Source organism: Zerene cesonia, chromosome 1, assembly GCF_012273895.1.
Source record: "Zerene cesonia ecotype Mississippi chromosome 1, Zerene_cesonia_1.1, whole genome shotgun sequence".
Lineage (NCBI taxonomy): Eukaryota > Metazoa > Arthropoda > Insecta > Lepidoptera > Pieridae > Zerene > Zerene cesonia.
The window spans coordinates 4,122,202-4,142,371 of NC_052102.1; the positions used below are offsets into that span (position 1 = coordinate 4,122,202).

Consider the following 20,170-nt stretch of genomic DNA (forward strand, 5'->3'; position numbering starts at 1 on the left):
ATTCAATATTTAGCGTCAGTTTTGTCTGCTAAGTTTCAGTGATGGAGCAATCTGACCTTACCTCATGTTTTTCACAAAGTTGACTCAAAAATACATTGGCTTCAGCTGTATCAAGTTGGTCAGCTGGTGGCATTTTAACTTTTAGTTCTTTTTCAAGGGTAGCAATCATGGGGACACGAGCGAATGGTGGAGTAAAATCGATTTCAACTTCTTCACCCTCTGGTCCATCAGGATGATATTTCACCTATAACATTTTACCTTAACCTCCCAATTCTTGGTTCAAAATAATATTTAGTTAAAATAATATGATTCTTACCTTGTAGCTGCCATGAATACTCTTTACCATCCCAGAAATCATGCTTTCAGTAATGGACATCAAGTCATGGTAATCAGCATACGCCATATAAAATTCACAAGTAGTAAATTCAGGGTTGTGAGTCAAGTCAATACCCTCATTTCTGAACTGTCTACCTATTTCATAGACTCGATCCAAGCCACCAACAACTAACATCTTATGATACAACTCTGGAGCTATTCTCATAAACAGATCCATATTCAAATCATTGTGATGTGTAATGAAAGGCTTGGCTGTAGCACCACCTGGTATCATATTCATCATTGGAGTCTCAATTTCCAAAAAGCCAAGGTTGTCTAAGAATCTTCTTACATATGAAATAATTTTTGTTCTTGTGTAAAATGTTTGTCTCACCTGTCACAAAATTTTAAGAATAAATAATGGTGTTAATATCATTGCTCTTCATTTGTAACCTATCCTACTAATATCATAAATGCAAACTTTGTAAGGATGTGTGTATGTTTTTTACTCTTTCTCACAAAAAATACTGAACCAATTGCAATGAAATTTTGGTACGTAGATAGCTGGACAACTGGAATAACACAGGCTTTTTATCCTGAGATTCCTATGGGATAAGGACTTACGCGGGTGAAAACTCTGTACAAAGGGCTACAAAAATGGTCAGTTATCTTAGGAATCAACCTTTTGAACAATGTTTCACATCATCATGGCACCCACATTGAATAGTTTTAAAAATAAATTGAATAAACTGAATGTTTTTTTCAAATCATAAAATACACACGCATCAGCTTTTTAGCTGGTAGTGCCCTTAAATAAAATAAATAAACATATATGACTTTCTACTACTTACCTTATCATTTAATATGAGATCCAAGTACCTCTTTCTAAATCTGGTTTCCTTGTCTTTAAGACCAAAGTGTAAATGTGGCAACATATGAAGGCAGGGAGATAGCAATTTTATTATTTTAGGGATAATAGATAATTCTCCTTTCTTAGTTTTACCTGGATGACCCACACACCCAATTATGTCACCTCTTCGTAATTTATCAGTGTCCTTTATGAATTTTTCCTCAGACTCATACATTTTGGCATTAGCCATTACCTATTAAAAAAAAACAACATCAGCATATTGCTAAGTATTATGTTTATCTAATAACTACAATATACAAATTAACCTGGATCTTTACACCTTCTCCTCTTAAATCATAGAAAATGAGTTTTGCACCAGACTCTCTTATAGAATGAATTCTGCCAGCTACCGACAAAGTAACATTTTCAAGAACATCTCCACTATTTAAATTATTGTACTTTTCAATAAACTCTTCGAGTGAAATTGTAACTGTAAATTTATGAGGATATGGGTGGTCTTCCTTGGAACCATTCTTGAGTGCTGCCACAGCAGCAGTTCTCAATTTGTAATATTCATTAGGACTTATTTCTTCATCTTCTTTTGGTGATTTTTTTTCTATGTTTATAGGTTGCTGAGAAGCCTTCTCTGCTTTTTCTTTTAATTTCTGTTCGGCTTTCAAACGCCGTTTCAGTTCACTGTAAATATATAAAACAACAATTATTTTCTCAACTTAAAGACAATTTAAAGGAAATGTAAAAAAACCAACCGTGGATTCTGTGTTGAATATAAATATAATTTTTTGAAAAAAATATTGTTTCTGTGCACCAAAGCACCAGGTAAAACTGATATCGTCCGTAAGAAAAACATATTGTGCTTGTTTCTGTCACACAATACTCACTTTTTTGATAATTTTTCAGTGGAAGTTTCTGCCATTATATTGTTCAAATAAGATTATAATCTCACCTAAGAATATACAAAATTATAACCTAAAAATTGGCAAGACGAAATCGAACCCTGAATCTGAAAGCCAGATCAGACACGTTCATAAATTTTTGTAATATATCGTGGCAAATATATTATCTGTGGCTAATAGTTTCTACGTGGCATGACACTGATGATTATTGTAAATATTTGAATGCAATTATATTGATAAAATACTATTTATTTATTAACTTTTGTAATATATGATACTTTTTTCCACATTTTTAAATAAAACGTCATATGAAACGAATAATAAAATTATTTTATACTCTGGTATTAATTGTATTGACATCACAGCTGTTCGATGGCTGTTCGGTTCGTTTTGTGATTTGTCTGGCACTGATAAATGTCGCTAGGTGCGATTTTAATGTAATAATCAGAAAGTGAGTGTGTTTTATAGCATTTTTCTTTGTTAAGTTATGATAAAGTTGTCCAACTTTATTTTACTACTTTTTTAAAGTAGTAAAGGTCGACGAATATACTATTTATTTGTCAAACTCATTTTTATTTCTGTTTCATTCCAGTGGACATAGAGCAAGTGAATAGATTTGGATTCGTGCTAATATGTTTTTGTTTTTATAAATAGATATCGTTTTCAGGTATCATCTTATGTGGAAAGGATTATTCAGATTATCAGTGAAAAAATAATAAAATACTATGCCTCTTTTTGGTAAGTCTCAGAAGAGCCCCGCGGAGCTTGTTAGATCGTTAAAGGATGCGGTAACTGCTCTGGAAAGAGGTGACAAAAAAGCTGAAAAGGCGCAAGAAGATGTTAGCAAAAACTTGGTATGGGAATTATGGTGGTTCATTTGTTTTGTTACAAAAGGTTGTTTATATACTTAGCCATGATTTCATTGTAGGTGTTGATAAAAAACATGCTTTATGGCACTTCTGATGCAGAACCACAAGCGGATATTATAGTGGCTCAGCTCGCTCAGGAACTTTATAATACAAATTTACTACTTCTTCTCATTCAAGTAAGAATCACATAATAATATTGCTTTTTAAGAGGTAATTCTCATTTTAGGATTCCTTATTAACTAAAGTAATAATTCTTCAATACAGAATTTAAATCGCATCGACTTTGAAGGAAAGAAGGATGTTGCGCAAGTGTTTAATAATGTGTTGAGACGTCAGATTGGCACCCGATCACCTACAGTTGAGTACATATGTACCAAGCCAGAAATTTTGTTCACCTTAATGTCTGGGTAAGTTCTCTTTGTGAAAAGAATTAGATTTTTTTGTTATTTCAATTAAAATTAACCTAGGATTTTTATTTAATTGTGTTTGGGAATTAAGTTTTTTAAAACAAATTACTTCTAAACCAGTTACTTGTAGTTGATGTTAATTTAGTTTTTTTTTTAAAGAGCTGAAATATGCAAAAAAATGGTGAGAATTAGTGAGCAAATAAATTATCTTATTTAAACTCAGGACAGCAATAAATTTAAAGCCATAATTGTGCTTAGAATATGATCCGTGATCTGTTATATCTATATCACACTTGTTGACTTGGCAAACTTTGCTGCACTTGAAAATTTTTCTTACCTTTTAAACCTTCCCAGGACTATTATAAATGCATCAATATGAAATTATCAAAATTGGCTCAGTCATACTTGAGTCTTGAGTCAGCAAGACTAACAATAACCAAATGATTTTAATACATATTTTATATTATATAAATTTAGCAAATAAAAAATTAATTTCAACTTTAAAAATGACATATATACAAATTTCTTAATTGAATTTACTTTATTAAATCTAAACAGAGGATTGATGCATTTGGGCTAATTTTACTCATACCATCTTTGCATTAACCAGCTGATTAAGTTTTGATAACATCAATTGTTGTGCACATATTATCAATTTATTTGTATTATTACAGATATGAGCATCAGGAAATTGCATCAAACTGTGGCACTATGCTGAGAGAGTGTGCCAGATATGAAGCTTTAGCTAAAATAATGTTATACTCTGATGATTTTTACAATTTCTTCCGTTATGTTGAAGTATCCACATTTGACATTGCCTCTGATGCCTTCTCTACATTTAAGGTACGTTATATCTCGAATAATTCATAATTGTTTAATTTCTAGAACACTAACCATATTAATGTTATTACATTTATAATTTAATTTAAAAGGAAAATTTTCCATAATAATTTGGTCCACTGACCTTTGTTGAAAAATAAACTTCACTCATTTCCTCCTGCATTAATTATTGTCATTTTTGAGATTGTAATTTTGATTAATTTACTTTTGAAAATTGCACATGTTTTTGCAATATTAATGAAATTAATTTTTTTTTCAGGTTGTAGCTATTGTTGCATTTTGTTCTAAATCTTCTTGGATTGTTATATGCACTCAAAGATAATAATCATTTATGCATTATTTACGAGATTGCCCACTTATCACGTTTTATTATTATTTTTCTTAATTTTCGTAATTTCATTTATTTTTTAGGAATTATTAACAAGACACAAATTATTGTGTGCTGAGTTTTTAGAAGCAAATTATGATAAGGTGTTTAGTCACTACCAGAGATTGTTGAACTCGGAAAACTATGTAACTCGACGGCAAAGTCTCAAGTTGCTTGGTGAACTACTCCTGGATCGGCACAACTTTTCGATAATGACCCGTTATATAACCAATCCCGATAACTTGAAACTTATGATGAATATGCTAAAAGAAAAATCGCGCAATATACAATTTGAAGCTTTCCATGTTTTTAAGGTAAATTGATAATGATATTATACAGTGTTGTGCATTTAGTGCTATGTTTTGTTTAAATGAGCTTACTCATAAGCTCCCCATAACCCTCATAGGAGGCCTGTGTCCCAGCAGTAGGAACATATATGGGCTGATGATGATGATGAATCATAAGTTAAAAAAGAATTTATAAAGCATTTGTTTAAATGCTTTTACACTAAAAATTAGAAAGAATTTTGTCATTTTACAACCGTAAATATAAATCAATGATGTTTTGTAATAAAAACAAATTTAATGAATTTTCTATACACACACACACATACACACGCACACAACTCGAAAACATTGTTGGTGTGTACATTAATATCCCCGAAGTTATTTTTGTATATTAGGGGCAACTTATTAGACACCCTTATATCACTTTTATGCAAAAATGATGTTTACTTATCTTTTTTTACAGGTTTTTGTAGCTAATCCAAATAAACCAAAACCAATTTTAGATATATTGCTTCGAAATCAAGATAAATTGGTGGATTTTCTGACTAAGTTTCATACAGACCGCTCTGAAGATGAACAGTTCAATGATGAAAAGGCTTATCTTATAAAGCAAATTAAGGAATTGAAACCGGTAGAACACTAACATTTATTGCATTTTGTCACATCACCACTTCCTCATGAAAGAAGTTAGTTATAGACGCTATATTATATTTAAATGCTTCTAAGTCACCAAATGGTGTCGTGCGCGCCGAACACACTAGACTCCCAAATAATTATAAAGGATATACATTCGGTCTGTGATGAGTCAAGAGTAAAAGTATATTTGTGCTACGAGCAAATTAACATTTGTAGGAATTTTTAGTGTTATTTCTATGGTTTCGCTTATACTTTTTGTAAGTTGTTAAAACCATTTTAGTTATTATGACGTGTTTAGTGACAGTTCCTAAGTCACAATGGAAATAGTATATCTATATTATAGTAGCATACAAACAGTTGTTAAATTAGGACATTAAAATGTTGATGAGAAAGTCTGTTTCTAAAGATCTTTTACCATACTATTATGTAATTTGTAAATATGACATATATTTTTTACTTTATCATTTTATTCATGTTTAAACCTTTAGGATTGAGCATCAATATCTTATATATTTCAAACAATATTGTCAGTATTGGTTATTTATTCTTTATGGTATATCTACATTATGTATATATTGCTAAGTGCTTTGAGAATAACTAGTTTAATTTAGCAGCACTGTTGAATACTTGTAAATTCAATGTCTTGTTTTAAATTATAATTTATATAATCATTTTAAGAAACGAGGCATAAATAAAGATTTGTTTTGTCATCACATTTATACATTCTGTCAGCTGAATAAAATATTTATATCAGTATATATTTAATTTTATTTGCAAATGTTACAAATGAACAAATTGTGTTAGATGGTGTTAACGCAGTACTATGTGAATCGGCCGAAATCCTAAGAAAATGCTTTAAAAGAACCAATAGAAAATTGTTTTTACAGTGTTTTATCATTTTATTATTATTTTCTATTGGTTTTTTTTATATATGTTTTCAATATTAGATGGAATTTTTTAAAATGTCCACTGAAAATGAAAGTCACTGCACATGTTGCTTATCTGTACGATATATCGACGATTAAAAAAGCAATGGTTACATTATATGATAAGCAATTAAAAAGTAACGTTTTGCATCGATAATATCGTAGCTTGCTAGGCAAAAATAATTTATAAAATAATTTAGACAAGTCGAATATATTTCGAATCGTAAAGCAGGGATAATGTCTTAAAATCTAAATTAGCCACAATATACCTAATAACATAACCACATTTTGTACATTGGGCAAATTTTGTCACATGATGAATAAATTATTAGAAAAAGCTGTCTTTTTTTCTTCTTTTTAACTCTGACATGAAAAAGTTCCCTATTGATGGTCATCCTCATAGTGATAAGTTAGATTAATTATATGTTCGTATTAATTTCTATGATGGAGAGAGTTGATAACAATTAATAGATATATAATTTCTGAAAATATGTGTAAAGATTAATATGGAATGAATGAATGATAATATGAAATATAAAATGAGATAATATGAAAGGTAGTTTTTTACTAGCAAAAAAGCAATTTTTTTTCTCCTATTCATAAATGCTGAAAAGTATATACTTACAACGTTATTCATTTCATTTTAAAAGGAATTAAAAATAACCAAGCACATTTTGAAAAACGTATTATTTCAGATATTCGCATTACATTTGTACAAATAAAAGGTTCAAGCTTTATACAAATAAAATATATTATTTATAATATAAAGTTATAACATAATGGAAGAACTGTAACATAAAAAAAGTTACTACTTAAGGATGCACTCAGAGGGAGCTGATTCGCTCCAATGACTTATTTACAAATTTCTCATAAGATAGTTCTTGCGTGTTAATAAATAACATATTAATTCTGCAAACTACATTTTTTGCCCGGGATTAGATGTAAAAATTGAACCATGGTCAGATATATTGGCAGTTTTATTACTAAATGGTAATTAAGATACCTTTTTTTAAATAATACCCTGAGCTTTTATAGTTCCGTTTCATTGACAAACAATACATGTGAGGCTCCAAATTAAACTAGCTTGGCAAACACCAATGTAACAAAGGGGCTTTACGTAGTTTAAAAATACAACTAAAGAGAAATTACTTAATTACTTCATTTGTTTTGAATGTGCTAAATAAGATTTCAATAAACAACATATATTTTATATATAATCAATATCAATCTAAAATTTAGTGACAAATATCAACCTTTCGGAGGGGAACAAACACATGAAACCACGCTCTGTAAAATACATAATATGGCTAACAGAAATAGAATGATCTAAAATAAGAATATTATCAAGGTTATAGAGTTTATAATTGTATCGTAACGTCACTATTAATAACTGACAATAAATTATTTATACTTACGATGCTGTACGTCACCCTACTCGTTTGAACATCCAATATCCTTACGAAGTACATTGTAACAAAAGTGAAATTAAAATGTTCACTGATTCAAATTCATTGAAAATAACCCCCTAATATTAAAGGGAGTTATTAGTTACTTGACTTTGATATTATATTTGCCCCACAGCCTCAAAAGGAGAGTAATGTTTTCAAGCGTATGTATTTAGGCAGTTTGAAGTTAGATTACTATTACAAAAACAAAACACCCGACTACAGAAAATTAATAAACTGGAAAGAGACGAAAATCGAGGATCACATCCAAAATTGAGATGGAAACTTACAATTCGGGGACTAGGTACATAGTTGAAAACGGGCGATAAAGATTTACCAAAACTACGCCTGTAGCATTCTACAATATTGGCTAAATTGGATATAAATTACGTAGTTACTTGATAATTAAATAAGGTAATCTTACAAAAAAAAAATGCTTTATTTTGTCGAATATTATACAGATATTGTGCTACTTGATTTTCTCATTACGTTTCATTAATTCTTAGGCCGGGTTCTTCGTTTTTAGAATAATACTTTTACTTACTATGTGGTTTGCTTCTTTGCTTCATAAAAATACGCTTTTAATAGACGACATTATATTATTTGGCTTCGAAAAGTAAACATTTGCCGATCTAATCCCGAACCAGACGGACATTGCAAAATTGTATGAATGTAATTTTATTTAATAACATCAAAGTTTAAATAGAATTAAAAATATGAAGTACATGAAAGCGATCCTATGTACAGCAAAATCGAATTTCGGTTAAATTGAGTGATTCGAATCGATATTCTTTAATTATTACACAAATTGTTATATAATAGTATTATGGTGCGATTAATGGATAACAAAAACAAAAGATTTATACAATAAAATAAAATAAAGCAGAGTCCAAGGTTTTAGATTGTTAATATTTGTGAACTTAATAACATAAAAGTCATTGATTTTGTATCCTCTTAAGGGTAGTGAAAAAAAGGTAATCCGATTAGAAATTTTGGCATTTTCGTACTAATATAGTGGGATTGTTACATTCTTATAATATTTACACAAAAAGTAAGAACAGACTAGCATTGTTACAATATTAATGTCTTCAAGGGTCATGTTTTGAATCTCAGTATTTTATGCCATATATGCTAAGAAATTTCGTTACGTACTTATAAGTCCATTTTAATGATAAAACTGAACTAAGCTCGGAGAAAAGACGATTAATCATTCTATACTGAAAAAAATTTCGTAGGTGTCCATCATTAAAAGGCAATAATTATATTTGGTTGCAATATACTTATATACGTATCTAGCTAGGTACTATTCGTACCACTTAAACATTTGGTCATTATTAATCAATCGCCAAGTAACAAAGTATTCTTTGTGAAATATTAATCACAACAGTTGCATCGAGAATAAAGCGTTTGAACCTACATGAAATGATTTATGTAACAATCCTATATTAGACTTTGATTAAATAAAATTAGGATTACTTTAAATACATATTAACAAATAATTACTTAATTAGTATACAAATGATTAAATATCTACTTGCTAAAGGCGAATAGGCTCCTAGGAAAGTGTACGATTTAGATATCTTATGAAAGGAAGCCTAAGCTATGATTTGGATCTAATCTGGTAACATTTATAAATAAAATTTAATTGATAAATCGCGTATTAACAAGCAAAGAGATCAGTTACATTAAGACCGCTAATAAGATGAACTACACAAATACATTTACAACAGTTGCAACCGGGTCTCTAAAACATTTCGTAGTCGATATAAGGCTACGCTTAATTCATAAAGTTAGTCGTAGTTAGCGCCGCTTCACGGATAATTTATAGGCGGTATGTTTAAAAAAATATCCGGTGTTTGTGTTTTAATTGATCGGATAACATAAATTCGTTAGACTTAACTCATAATAATAAGTTGTCCCGTGTTATTTGCGTACACGAGGCCTTGTCCCGGCTGTGGGGCCCAGCGCAGACAGTTCAGGCTGGTGAAGCCGTGCTCCCACGTTTGCTCCATCTCCTTAATCGGCGACAAACCAGTCCTACTGGAACTTTCTGCAATATTCATTAAATATATTTATATAATTCGATTATTATTTATTCTTGATTGAAATGTTTCTCAATTCAATATTTGTAAAAAAATCCATTCCATCCAATCCATCACACTATTTTTTTTCTTTATGCTCTTAAATAACGCTACAAGTTAGCCTCTAGCTTTTATAGAATTTGACTTGATTATCTAAAACCACAGAGGCTAAAAATATATATATTATTGATAAAATGAAATATTTGTCTCCAATAGCAGGATTTGATTACATGGATTTTTTTTAATTAAGTAATTGTATTTTAATCAATTTAAAATTACACATTTTTTAATAAATTATTATTATTATTATATAGTACTTAATAGTACGAGATTTGAAGCAGGGTTGCTTTTAATCAATTGGTCGTGAAGATAATTATTATATTTTTGATTCTCATTGCTGGTATTAGTATAATGATATACCGCCACTTAACTGCTTATTGTTATAGTGCATTTGCTTAGATAAAAGGATAAGTCAGTCAGTGTAGATAAGCCAAACTGCATTAAATCAGAAGTCTACTAACTAGCTGATTTTGAACGTAATGCAGTTCAATTTATTTAACTAGCAAAATAAAGCGTTTTTTTAAAGCACTTTAATGTCGCACATTTAAGGGCTCATTTACTAATCAAGTATTTAAGTTAATTTAAAAAAAAATCACTGTATTTTAGAGGCGTTACTGCCTGGAAATATGATACAACAGGCTATCTCTTTTCACCAAGATGTAACTTTTTGATTATTCAGATCAATTCTTCTGTTTGTCTCCTATCTGTAGGCTACAGCACTACATTTTAAACTAATAATATTTATAATTCATAGATATAAGCTAGTTCCGTTTTTTTAGCATTATCAAATAATAATAATGAAAAAAATATTATATACAGGATCTCCCACCGATGGTGCACTATGCTCAACGGCATTTATAGTTTCTAATACGCGAATTACGTCAAAAATACTCATAAAATCTACTGATGCATATACTTCCTGTTACACTAAAACGAATTATACATATTTTTTTTATTGCATACAATTCCAGTTCCCGCTAGAAACAAAACATTCGAACAAAAGCCAGTCAAAGGCGGTGACGCGTCGCATACGCACCGAGCGGGTCGAGCCGGTAGAGCAGCGCGAACACGTTGGTGCGCGCGTGGTGCACGGAGGTGAAGCGGCGCGAGCCGAGCCCCACGGCGAGGTGGCGCGCGGTCGGCGACAGCGCCACCGACACCGCGCTCTGCTCCAGCACCGCCGTGTGCAGGCACTGCCCCAGCCGCGACCACTCCAGCGAGTACACGCCTACGACCAACCAACCCCACTCACTGACTACTTCCACCAACCGGAGGTTCACATTTATAGCGGTGTATGGCTCTTAGGGGAAAATTACACTGTCATTTATATTGGATCATGGATCTATGAATTAATATTATTGGATAAGGTAATATAGAGACATGATTATTTTTTTTCAATTAATTAAATTGTCAATCAAAATGTATCAAACACATGATCATTTATAATACGATCCAAGATAAATGATAGTGTAATATTCCTCTTAAAGCAAAAGGGACAGAAGACTCTTTAAATAGATTGAATTTAAAATTTTTACACAGCAAACTCTTATCAAGGTAACAACACAATAATTTCATAAGTCTATCTTATTATCCTGATTATAATCGCCAGGATAAAATAATACGTTACGCACCTACACATTGTATAATGCTTTAAACAACAATACCAGTGTTGATCGAAGCTACAAAGCGTGGTTTTAGTACTTTTCTTATAACAATCGTCCTGTATGTCGACTGCAGCGTTCGGAGGAATTTTTAATTTAATGATTATACAGATCACATTTGAATATGTATTTAAATAGTAAGTCAGAGAGAAAAATTATGTAGACTACCGTCAGAACCACTGAAGTTAGTCAGAAAGAGTTTCGTTATTAGATTAGAGAATTATTTCTTTGTAATTGCTACTACATCACATTTTGTTAAAAAAAATTACAAATAATTGCTAAGTTTTTAATCTAAATTATAGTAGGTTCGGTTGAATAAAAAATTGATCGCTGTTTTGTGATGTGGCTATGTCCGTGACTAAACAATGTGAGAGAGTCACTGTTTGGACAATTTTATTAGCTAGTTAAAGAATGTTTATAAAATAGGCATGACTCAATGTTAATTTTATATACTCAATGTTAATTTAATGTTTTTTGTGCATTTTTAGCATTCAAATAATTATATCATAATTAAAATAAATAAACATCAGCTCACCTAACCAGTGATTAGTGTTACGTAACCGTGGTACGGGAAGCAGAGCAACCAACAGCCTCCCATCTTTGGATATATCGATACTTGCATCATTATGGATTCTACATCTTTGGACTACAACATTTTTAGAACCTGAAAAATATATGGAAGGTACAATAAATCATTAGGAAAAAAATCATTCACAAATTTGATTTCTATCAATATTTTTGAACTCGTCTATCAATTCTATAAGTCGAATGAGAATATTCTTCCGGAAACATACTATCGGCAATGTCGGGAGTGTCGCCTTTGGTAAAGTCCCAGGCTTGTACCCTATGTGAGGGCGCAGGAAACGTTTCCGAGATAATGCCCGCGTCCAGCAAGCCAGCCATGCCGCTCATGCGCCTCGCACCGAAACCGGCGATGCCGTTGCCTTCGCCAGCGCCGCCCGCGCCCCCGCCCTCACCGTTGCCATCTTCATCGGCCATGGCATTCTGTGAAGATTAACATTATTCACTTCAAAACGCAAAAGGAATGTATTTTTTGTGATAGAAATTATTCATCCATTTATGTATAATAATTTAATTATAAATGAATGAATGAAATTTAGACTGAAACAATATACAAAACAAAATAAGGCATCGTTTGTCAAAGAGGCGGCCTATTTGTTATAATATAGGTCTAAAGTATCGTTTACAGTATTATGTTGGGTTTTAATTTACTGAAGTGATTTTGAAATAACTAAAATTTAAAAATACTCAAGAGATGTTTTTTAATTGACAAGGATTTTTAGATTTTGATTAATACAATAAAAAGTTTACCTGAGCTAATATTATCGGCTGCAAGTACTCATGAATCCTTGGCAATCTCTGCTGTTGATTCCCCTGTTCTTCTGGACTGTCAGGATCATTAACTTGCAAGAGCGACAATGCCGCATTACTTATAACAGCGTGAAGTGGGCCAGAATCTTCGGACTGGGCATTCATAGGAAGCCGTGGAAAAATTCTTTCTCTACCAAGGATGGGTGAGCGACCGTCGAATGAAGGTCTGCGACTATTTTGATCGGAGTTATTTTGTAAAGGCGACCGATTGCCTTGCTGATTTTCATTATTCTCTTGAAGAGTAAACATTTCCCTCACTGACGACGGTGTATACAGACGAATCGTTTGCAAACGTCTATATCTGCTTCTTGCTACATTTCTAAGTCTCACAGCCTGCATATGGGCTATTCGTATTAAATTAATCCTATGTTCAAATTCGTTCATTACTTCGGGAGGAAGTCTAGATGGTTCCTGATTAGGATTTTCTCCGGTAGAAAACCTTGAAGGACCAGCGACAGGTTCAGGGTTTGCAGATCCATTCCTAGGCGTTGGAGGTGTTTTGATTATATTTTTACGAGGGAGTGAGCGTAAAATAGGAATTCTGTGATTGGCAACGGGAGGAAAAGCTTTCTTTTTTATTAACGGATGCGCCGTTGGATTAGTTCGGTGTAATGCTTTCAATCTTCTGCTTTCTTGGTATAGTTCTCTTCTACATCTAGCAGTTGCTGAATTATTTCTGTTTGCTGCAGCTATAAGTACAGCAAGACGGTTACTCCATCTCTGTGTGGCTGAATTTGGAGAAGATACAGGGGAATCCTCTTGTGTATTATTAGCATTTGATCCTGAAGCCGACGTCGTTGAATTTTCACGATTCGTAGATGTACTTCCGCGAGTTCTTTCTTCTTCAGTCCCACTAGAAATTGAATTATGCGTAGACTCATTTTGCTCATTCGTATTATTTGTATTAGCTTCATTGTTATCCACGCGATTTGTATTACGGTTATCAGATCTTTGAGGCGATTGATTATTACTAGCGTTTGTTCTCCCACTGTTTCTATTAGACATGAGCATTAAACAAGTAATAGCTAAAGCTTTTTTCAGCGTTCGTAACATATTAATTATAAGTTGACTTAAACCTCGTTCTTCTAAACACATCATCATCATATTAAACATAACTGACAAAACTTGCATGGCGCGCATGCGTATCTCATGCCTTGTTGCACTAATTTCAATAGCTCGGGCAAATTCCCGGCGTGGTCTATTGTTATATCTTTGCGACAAACGATTAGATGTAGAATTGCGCGTTCTTCTCCGAAGATCATCATCATGTCGCCATCTATAGTTAGGTTGTAATCGTCGCCTCACAAATGGTGAGTATCGACCACCCGAAGAAGATCTTGTCTGTGAGGTTCTACTTGATTGTCTATTGTCATTTGGATTATCTGGCGTACTTTGATCATTTTCAGGAGTATCTGAGTTGATAGAGGCATCTCTATTTGTCTCAGAAGTCCTATCATCAGACCTTTGACTGCCTCTGGTCCTACTAGAGCCACGACTGACATTGTCAGTGATTTCAGTCAGCATCATACATCTTTCTAAGAGAGATCTCGTATAATAGCTAGGAACATCTTGTCTACCTGTTTCTCTGTGTAACATCAGAATTCGCCTTCTCAAATTTTCCCACATATTACGTAAATCACGCATACTTATACGCTGACCTCGAAGCCAAAAATTTGCAAGTTGTTGTGCATGTTTCTGCAATGCATTGACACCACCTCTTACTTTTCTAAACGCTTCATCTGATGACAAGGTATTACCACTTGACCAAAAATTATCTCTGCTAGTTGATGGCATATTTGGGTCAAAGTTACTATTCTGATTTCGATTTTCAGATGGCACACTTTCGTTATTTCTTGTACTCGTACCTTCATCAGTTGCGTTATTTTGGGTGCGCACGTGAAATCTTCTACTGTTAGAAGACACATTTAAACCACTTCTTTCAGGAACATTATCTGATACAGGTAAATCATCGTTTAATTCAAATACAAGTCTATCGGTAGGATTTTCTAACCTATTAGCGCTACTACCACTAGCTGTTTGGCGATTACTATCCCGTGTATTATCTTCTCTAAAAGTCGAATTTCTCGTTCTAAATATATTCACTTCAGGAGGATTGTCACTATCTGATTCTGAACTCGAAGATAAATATATAGTATTTTGATGTAAACCACTACTAAATAAACGTGGTCGCGGACGAGCATTGCGAGTTCTCGCAACGCCATCACTGTCATCAGAATGTGCTCTAGAATCATTTTCTCTTCTTTGAATATTTCTTTCTGCGCGAGTCAAAGTTGATAATGACATATTAGTTATTAAATTAAGTAACCTTGTTCCAGAATCTCTAAGAATGTCTCGTATTAAATCTAGACTTTCATTAATTGTTTGAGCATCTACTGGTGTCGTCATTTGAGCTTGTGTGGTATTTGAAGTTGAAGTTCTGTGAGCGTTTGAATTAGCAGAAGTGTTTGGAGGCGACGAAGAGCTAAATGACGAATCGTTATCGGTGGTAATGGGATTCTCATTTTGATTGTTATTTGGAGGATTTGGAGTACATCTATGGAGTGATAAGTCAAGAAGTAATGGAGATTCAGACCTATACGCCGGAAACAAACTTGTACGCGATGAGCCTGCAGTACTTTCGTTATCTTGGTTATTGAGAGGGCTACTTGTAAAAGAAACTCGAGAAGGCCTCGGAGTTCCATTTGTAGATGAAAATGGATTGGGAAGAAGCCGTGTCACGCGTTCATTTTGATCAGTTTGACTGGCTGACCATAGTGATGTTCTAGAACTTTCACCCAAAGGTTGAAAAGCCGAAGGTCGGGACCCGAATATGAAAGATTCTTGTCGCGTGGCGTTCTGCTCCCTAGACGAAAAAAAATGTTAATAATTTCTTCTAAAGTTCAAGCAATATAAAAAAAACGAACATTCTCCACAAATTTAATAAAAATACCTTGAAGGATCACTTCCAAATGATAAAGCGTCAAGATTCAATAATCTACTGCTATTAGCTTCTACATCAGTGTTTTCAGCATTATCCTGCCTATTTGATGTGCCTGGCATAGGATTATCTAAAACATGAAATATTATGATAGATAAAAATACACCTTAAAAACATATTTAAATAATGATATATTACCATCGTCAAAATTAGGTAATGATAAATTGGAACGCGCCATACGTGTATAACCATTGGCCTCTGGTGATGGATCAGTTTCCATAGGGTCGGTACCGCGGTCCGTCTATGGAATATTGAAATAGAATATTATTTACTAACAGTCCTCATAACCGAATTAAAATTCATGAATTAAATAACATGAATATACCGTGCTAGGTGGTGGCGTAGTGGCAGTTAGTCTATGTCGAACCATAAACAACCTTTGATAGTTTCTCACAAGACTATCATACCGTTGAACTAAATTTTGATAAGAGTTTACTATCACATCCCTTGTTGGCCCAGGACTATCTTGAGATCTATTATTTCCAGAATTTTCATCAGGATCATCCCTTCTACGGTAATTTATTACATGTGGAGGACTTGAGTGAGAGTTTCGTTGAAGGAGAGAGGTATGGCCACCTGGTGATGTCCATAGTGAAATGCCAGTAATAAGTTTGTAACCAAGAGAATCAAATGCCACATATCTGCAAAAATAAAAGAGAATAACCATTAGCACAATCATTAAATTAGACCCATCAAATCCGAATTCCTAGCAAACATTTGTTTCTTGAGAAGGATTTATCAATGACCATAATTCCGCAACAGTAGATTTGTTGTCCACATTTTCATGTCGATACTGCATGTTGCAGAGTGGATAACACATATTGAAAAGTTTTCACCAGCGAAGCAAAGTTTCAAATAACATTTCAATAATGTTACAAGCCACACTGATGATTAACAGTTGCTCAATAAATGTTTACCAATATGAGGCTTGAACATAGCATTAAAACTGTCAATTTTCAACCAATATTCCAAGAACGAGGGAGGTTCATTGACATTTTAAAAAAAATTACTGCATACCTTAAGAAAAATTAAATATGTAAATGGAAAAAAAACAAACAGATGAACCGAGAATCTCCTCTATTTCTTTTTTGAAATTTGGAAAAATAATGTGATGTCATATGGTAGAAGAAACATACGTCTTTGCCAAATTAAATGTTGAGCTATATATTATATATAGATGAACTATATATTGTCTAGCAACAACATAAAAAAAAGTTTTTTCACCTGAAAATTATTTAACTGGCCAGAGAAGCTATGGTAATAGACACTTAAGAAACTCTACTATTGTATGTATAAAATAATTTATGTTCATACCTGACTTTCTCATTAATATTATTAGTGGATACTTTAGTGAAGGGAGCAGGTCGACTCCAGTCCCAGAAATACAGTTCATTGTAAGTAGCAATGACTAAGAGTTGTTCCCGAGGATGGAAAGCTATGGATGCTATCACTGTTTCCTTTTGCACACTCCAAACCTCACTTCCACCCTAGAAAATATAAGATAGTCTAACTGCATTATCAAAATTACAATAAAATAAACACATTTGTTTTCCATAGTACATGCAATTTCTGATAAAAAGGAATATATTTTGTTTAACAAAATATAAATTAAACTTACACTAGAAATATCCCAAACTCTAACTTGGCCACCCAGACAGCCAGAGCCTATCAGCTGAGGGTGTGATGGATGGAAAGCTATACACCATGGTGTTCGAGGATGCCCTTTCAAAATCCTCACATGTTTGCCACTTGCCAGCTCTGATACATAAACATTATGATTACCATGTGTAGAAGCAACCTTAGTCCTGAAAATTTAAAAATTTATAAGCCCATTTTATAGAATTTGACAATTATTTAATGAAGAAAAAAATTTGTCTTACCCATCAGGGCTAAACACCATGAGAAATGTAGATCGTGGATAGCCTGGCAGATCACAACACTAAGAAGATAAGGTTTAGATTAATATTTGTATTTTTCATAACTATGATAAGAAATTTACAAGGATGTAATCTTACTCTTATTTTGAGAGGTTTCTGTACAAGTATGTCTTCTGCAACATTCTCAAGCACAGTCTTATTGCTGGGAGAGTGCAGAGGATTGACCCCTCTCTCCCTCCATTGCCAACTTCTTGCAATATTGCCGACATTTTGAGCATCATCAATTTGGTCATTTTTGCTTCCTAGCCATTCATTGTCTATTATTGGATCCATTACCCTAACACAAATGAAAACATGAATGAAATATTATTATTAGGCATTCATCACATTTGAGTTGATTGATTTACAGGAATTACCTTATTACTGGGTGACTAGTTTATCATACTGGGAAAAATAAATCTGAAATAAGAAAAATATATTTTCTATTTGAATTTAAGAATAAGTGGAGTTCTTACAATATGTATAATTATAGACCTTAAAAAACCTGATTGATTAAAATATTATTAAAAAGCAAAATACATTAAGGGTCCTAGTTATTTGTATGCAAAATAAGTGATATAACTTAAGTGAGCCATATTGGAAAATTGTTGCAGGTTATATTTACTCGAAAAATAAATATTACACGAAACATGAATAGAAGAGAATAGTACTTAATGAAAAAAACACCTAAGAGCAAAATTTTCTGATATTCCATCTAGAATTAGAAGATTGGCGTCAACAATGTGTCGATAAACAACAACACTTACCTTACTCATATTGATATATTCACGTTGAGTAGTCAGGACCAAATGTGTACCTGTATCAAAGGTTTAAAATTATAATGATTTATAATCACTCTTTGCACCTTATTTTAGCCTACAAAACTATAACAAAACTCTTTTACGGTAAACACACAGCTGCGAGCTGTCAAAAAATTCGGATGTCGAATTGGGGTTACCAGGTGTTAAAATAAAAAAGAAGTTAAATATGTATTACATTGAGAAATTTTCAAAGAATAGAAAAAATTTGAACACGAGGCAGGATGTATTACATTTACAGGGATTCAAACACATGAACATATTTTAATGAAAAGTTTTTAGTGTTATTTAATTACAATAAATTATCGCACTGAACTACGAAATTCAAACCGATGTAGACACCTACCCAGGTAAGTGTCTACTAATCCCTGGAAATGTAGTCTAAGGTAATAAAATAATTTAGCCGATTTATTTTTCATTGATTATGTCTCGTGCGCTGTGAAACCATTAACTTAATATAAAATAATATTCAATCATGAGTAGGTACTTTTGTATTATAGTAGTACCTACTCTTATTCGTTATGCTATTTAATATAGTATGCTCTAAGTATATGTGTTAATGTCTGACTAGCACAAACGAACTTCTCCGTAAAAAAGCTGTTGTGGACTGGACATGGTAGATAAATGAAAAAAACGAATATTAATAATCTACCATCATAATCTCTACAAAAAAAGATCATAAACCAATTGAACTTTTTCGATTAAAAAATCACGTCTAGAAAAAGGTGTGTAAGTATTTAGTTTTTCGTTAATAACTCGAAAACCAATAATATTCAAGAAATTTTGAAAAAAGCAAGCTATTTGTCCAAATCGGTTGTGTTTTGTTTAGACATGAAGATACGACAGTCAGACGGACAGAGTTACTTCCGAATTTATAAGTATAAGTAGTAGGAATATAATATAATCACCGTCAAAATTTCTTAATTTATATCCACACGTGATGTATTATGATGGCATAATTTTTTTCTAAAAATCCTCAGTCAGAAACCAATGACACTCACTTATAATTAAATATGACAAACAACTTAGGCTCTAGGACCGGGGATGCGTAAGAAATATTTCTTACGCATGTATATACATAACTAGCTGCGCCCCGCGGTTTCACCTGCGTAATTCGAAGAATATCGGCATAGAAATTGCCAATTTCTTATTGTGTTGCCAATGTGTTATTCCCGTTGTCCAGCTATCTACTTACCAAATTTCATTGCAATCGGTTCCGTAGTTTTTGGGAAAGAGTAACAAACATACACATAAACATTCATCCATCCTCACAAAATTTCACATTTATGATATTAGGATTAGTAGGATAGGATAGGATAGGACATGAATGGATTTTGATGGAGTATGAATTTTGTTTCTCTTTCACGTAATAATCTTTGGTGGGATCT

General features: G+C 32.6%; 3 protein-coding genes across 4 annotated transcripts; 1 reads left to right on the forward strand and 2 right to left on the reverse strand.

Moving 5' to 3' along the window:
• Window positions 1-28: 28 nt before the first annotated feature.
• LOC119832768 (lysine--tRNA ligase-like) lies at window positions 29-2,204 on the reverse strand. Its single transcript, XM_038356553.1, has 5 exons — window positions 2,065-2,204; window positions 1,492-1,861; window positions 1,167-1,418; window positions 317-709; window positions 29-244 (listed from the first exon to the last, which is right to left on the reverse strand). The coding sequence occupies exons 1-5, from the start codon at window positions 2,097-2,099 to the stop codon at window positions 29-31; spliced, it is 1,266 nt and encodes a 421-aa protein (XP_038212481.1). The 5' UTR covers window positions 2,100-2,204.
• A 227-nt stretch (window positions 2,205-2,431) lies between these two features.
• Window positions 2,432-6,748, forward strand: LOC119829924 (protein Mo25). Its single transcript, XM_038352665.1, has 7 exons — window positions 2,432-2,530; window positions 2,747-2,933; window positions 3,008-3,124; window positions 3,213-3,355; window positions 4,030-4,198; window positions 4,607-4,876; window positions 5,313-6,748. The coding sequence occupies exons 2-7, from the start codon at window positions 2,805-2,807 to the stop codon at window positions 5,490-5,492; spliced, it is 1,008 nt and encodes a 335-aa protein (XP_038208593.1). The 5' UTR covers window positions 2,432-2,530; window positions 2,747-2,804; the 3' UTR covers window positions 5,493-6,748.
• Window positions 6,749-8,044: 1,296 nt separating this feature from the next.
• Window positions 8,045-18,895, reverse strand: LOC119840315 (activating molecule in BECN1-regulated autophagy protein 1-like). 2 transcript variants are annotated; one of them, XM_038366888.1, is made up of 14 exons: window positions 18,732-18,895; window positions 18,342-18,384; window positions 18,064-18,262; window positions 17,929-17,987; window positions 17,667-17,853; window positions 17,363-17,535; window positions 16,374-16,689; window positions 16,187-16,289; window positions 16,001-16,118; window positions 12,991-15,913; window positions 12,453-12,663; window positions 12,194-12,322; window positions 11,034-11,225; window positions 8,045-9,906 (listed from the first exon to the last, which is right to left on the reverse strand). In XM_038366888.1, exons 3-14 carry the CDS (start codon window positions 18,256-18,258, stop codon window positions 9,752-9,754), a joined length of 4,761 nt encoding a protein of 1,586 aa, XP_038222816.1. In that variant the 5' UTR covers window positions 18,259-18,262; window positions 18,342-18,384; window positions 18,732-18,895; the 3' UTR covers window positions 8,045-9,751. The 2 variants fall into 2 exon arrangements, with proteins under 2 accessions (XP_038222816.1, XP_038222818.1); XM_038366890.1 differs by having other exon boundaries at window positions 9,752-9,906; window positions 16,229-16,289.
• Window positions 18,896-20,170: the final 1,275 nt, after the last annotated feature.

Bases quoted from the DNA above. Each gene is read 5' to 3' on its own strand.
- LOC119832768 (XM_038356553.1), bottom strand. From the start codon at position 2,099: ATGGCAGAAACTTCCACTGAAAAATTATCAAAAAA. The intron at 710-1,166 runs GTAAGTAGTAGA...ATTTTGTGACAG, and splicing joins ATCTCATATTAAATGATAAG to GTGAGACAAACATTTTACAC. The intron at 245-316 runs GTAAGAATCATA...AAAATGTTATAG, and splicing joins GTATTCATGGCAGCTACAAG to GTGAAATATCATCCTGATGG.
- LOC119829924 (XM_038352665.1), top strand. From the start codon at position 2,805: ATGCCTCTTTTTGGTAAGTCTCAGAAGAGCCCCGCGGAGCTTGTTAGA. The intron at 2,934-3,007 runs GTATGGGAATTA...ATTTCATTGTAG, and splicing joins AAGATGTTAGCAAAAACTTG to GTGTTGATAAAAAACATGCT. The intron at 4,877-5,312 runs GTAAATTGATAA...CTTTTTTTACAG, and splicing joins AAGCTTTCCATGTTTTTAAG to GTTTTTGTAGCTAATCCAAA.
- LOC119840315 (XM_038366888.1), bottom strand. From the start codon at position 18,258: ATGGATCCAATAATAGACAATGAATGGCTAGGAAGCAAAAATGACCAA. The intron at 16,290-16,373 runs GTATATTCATGT...AATATTCCATAG, and splicing joins CTACGCCACCACCTAGCACG to ACGGACCGCGGTACCGACCC. The intron at 16,119-16,186 runs GTAATATATCAT...TTCATGTTTTAG, and splicing joins ATTACCTAATTTTGACGATG to ATAATCCTATGCCAGGCACA.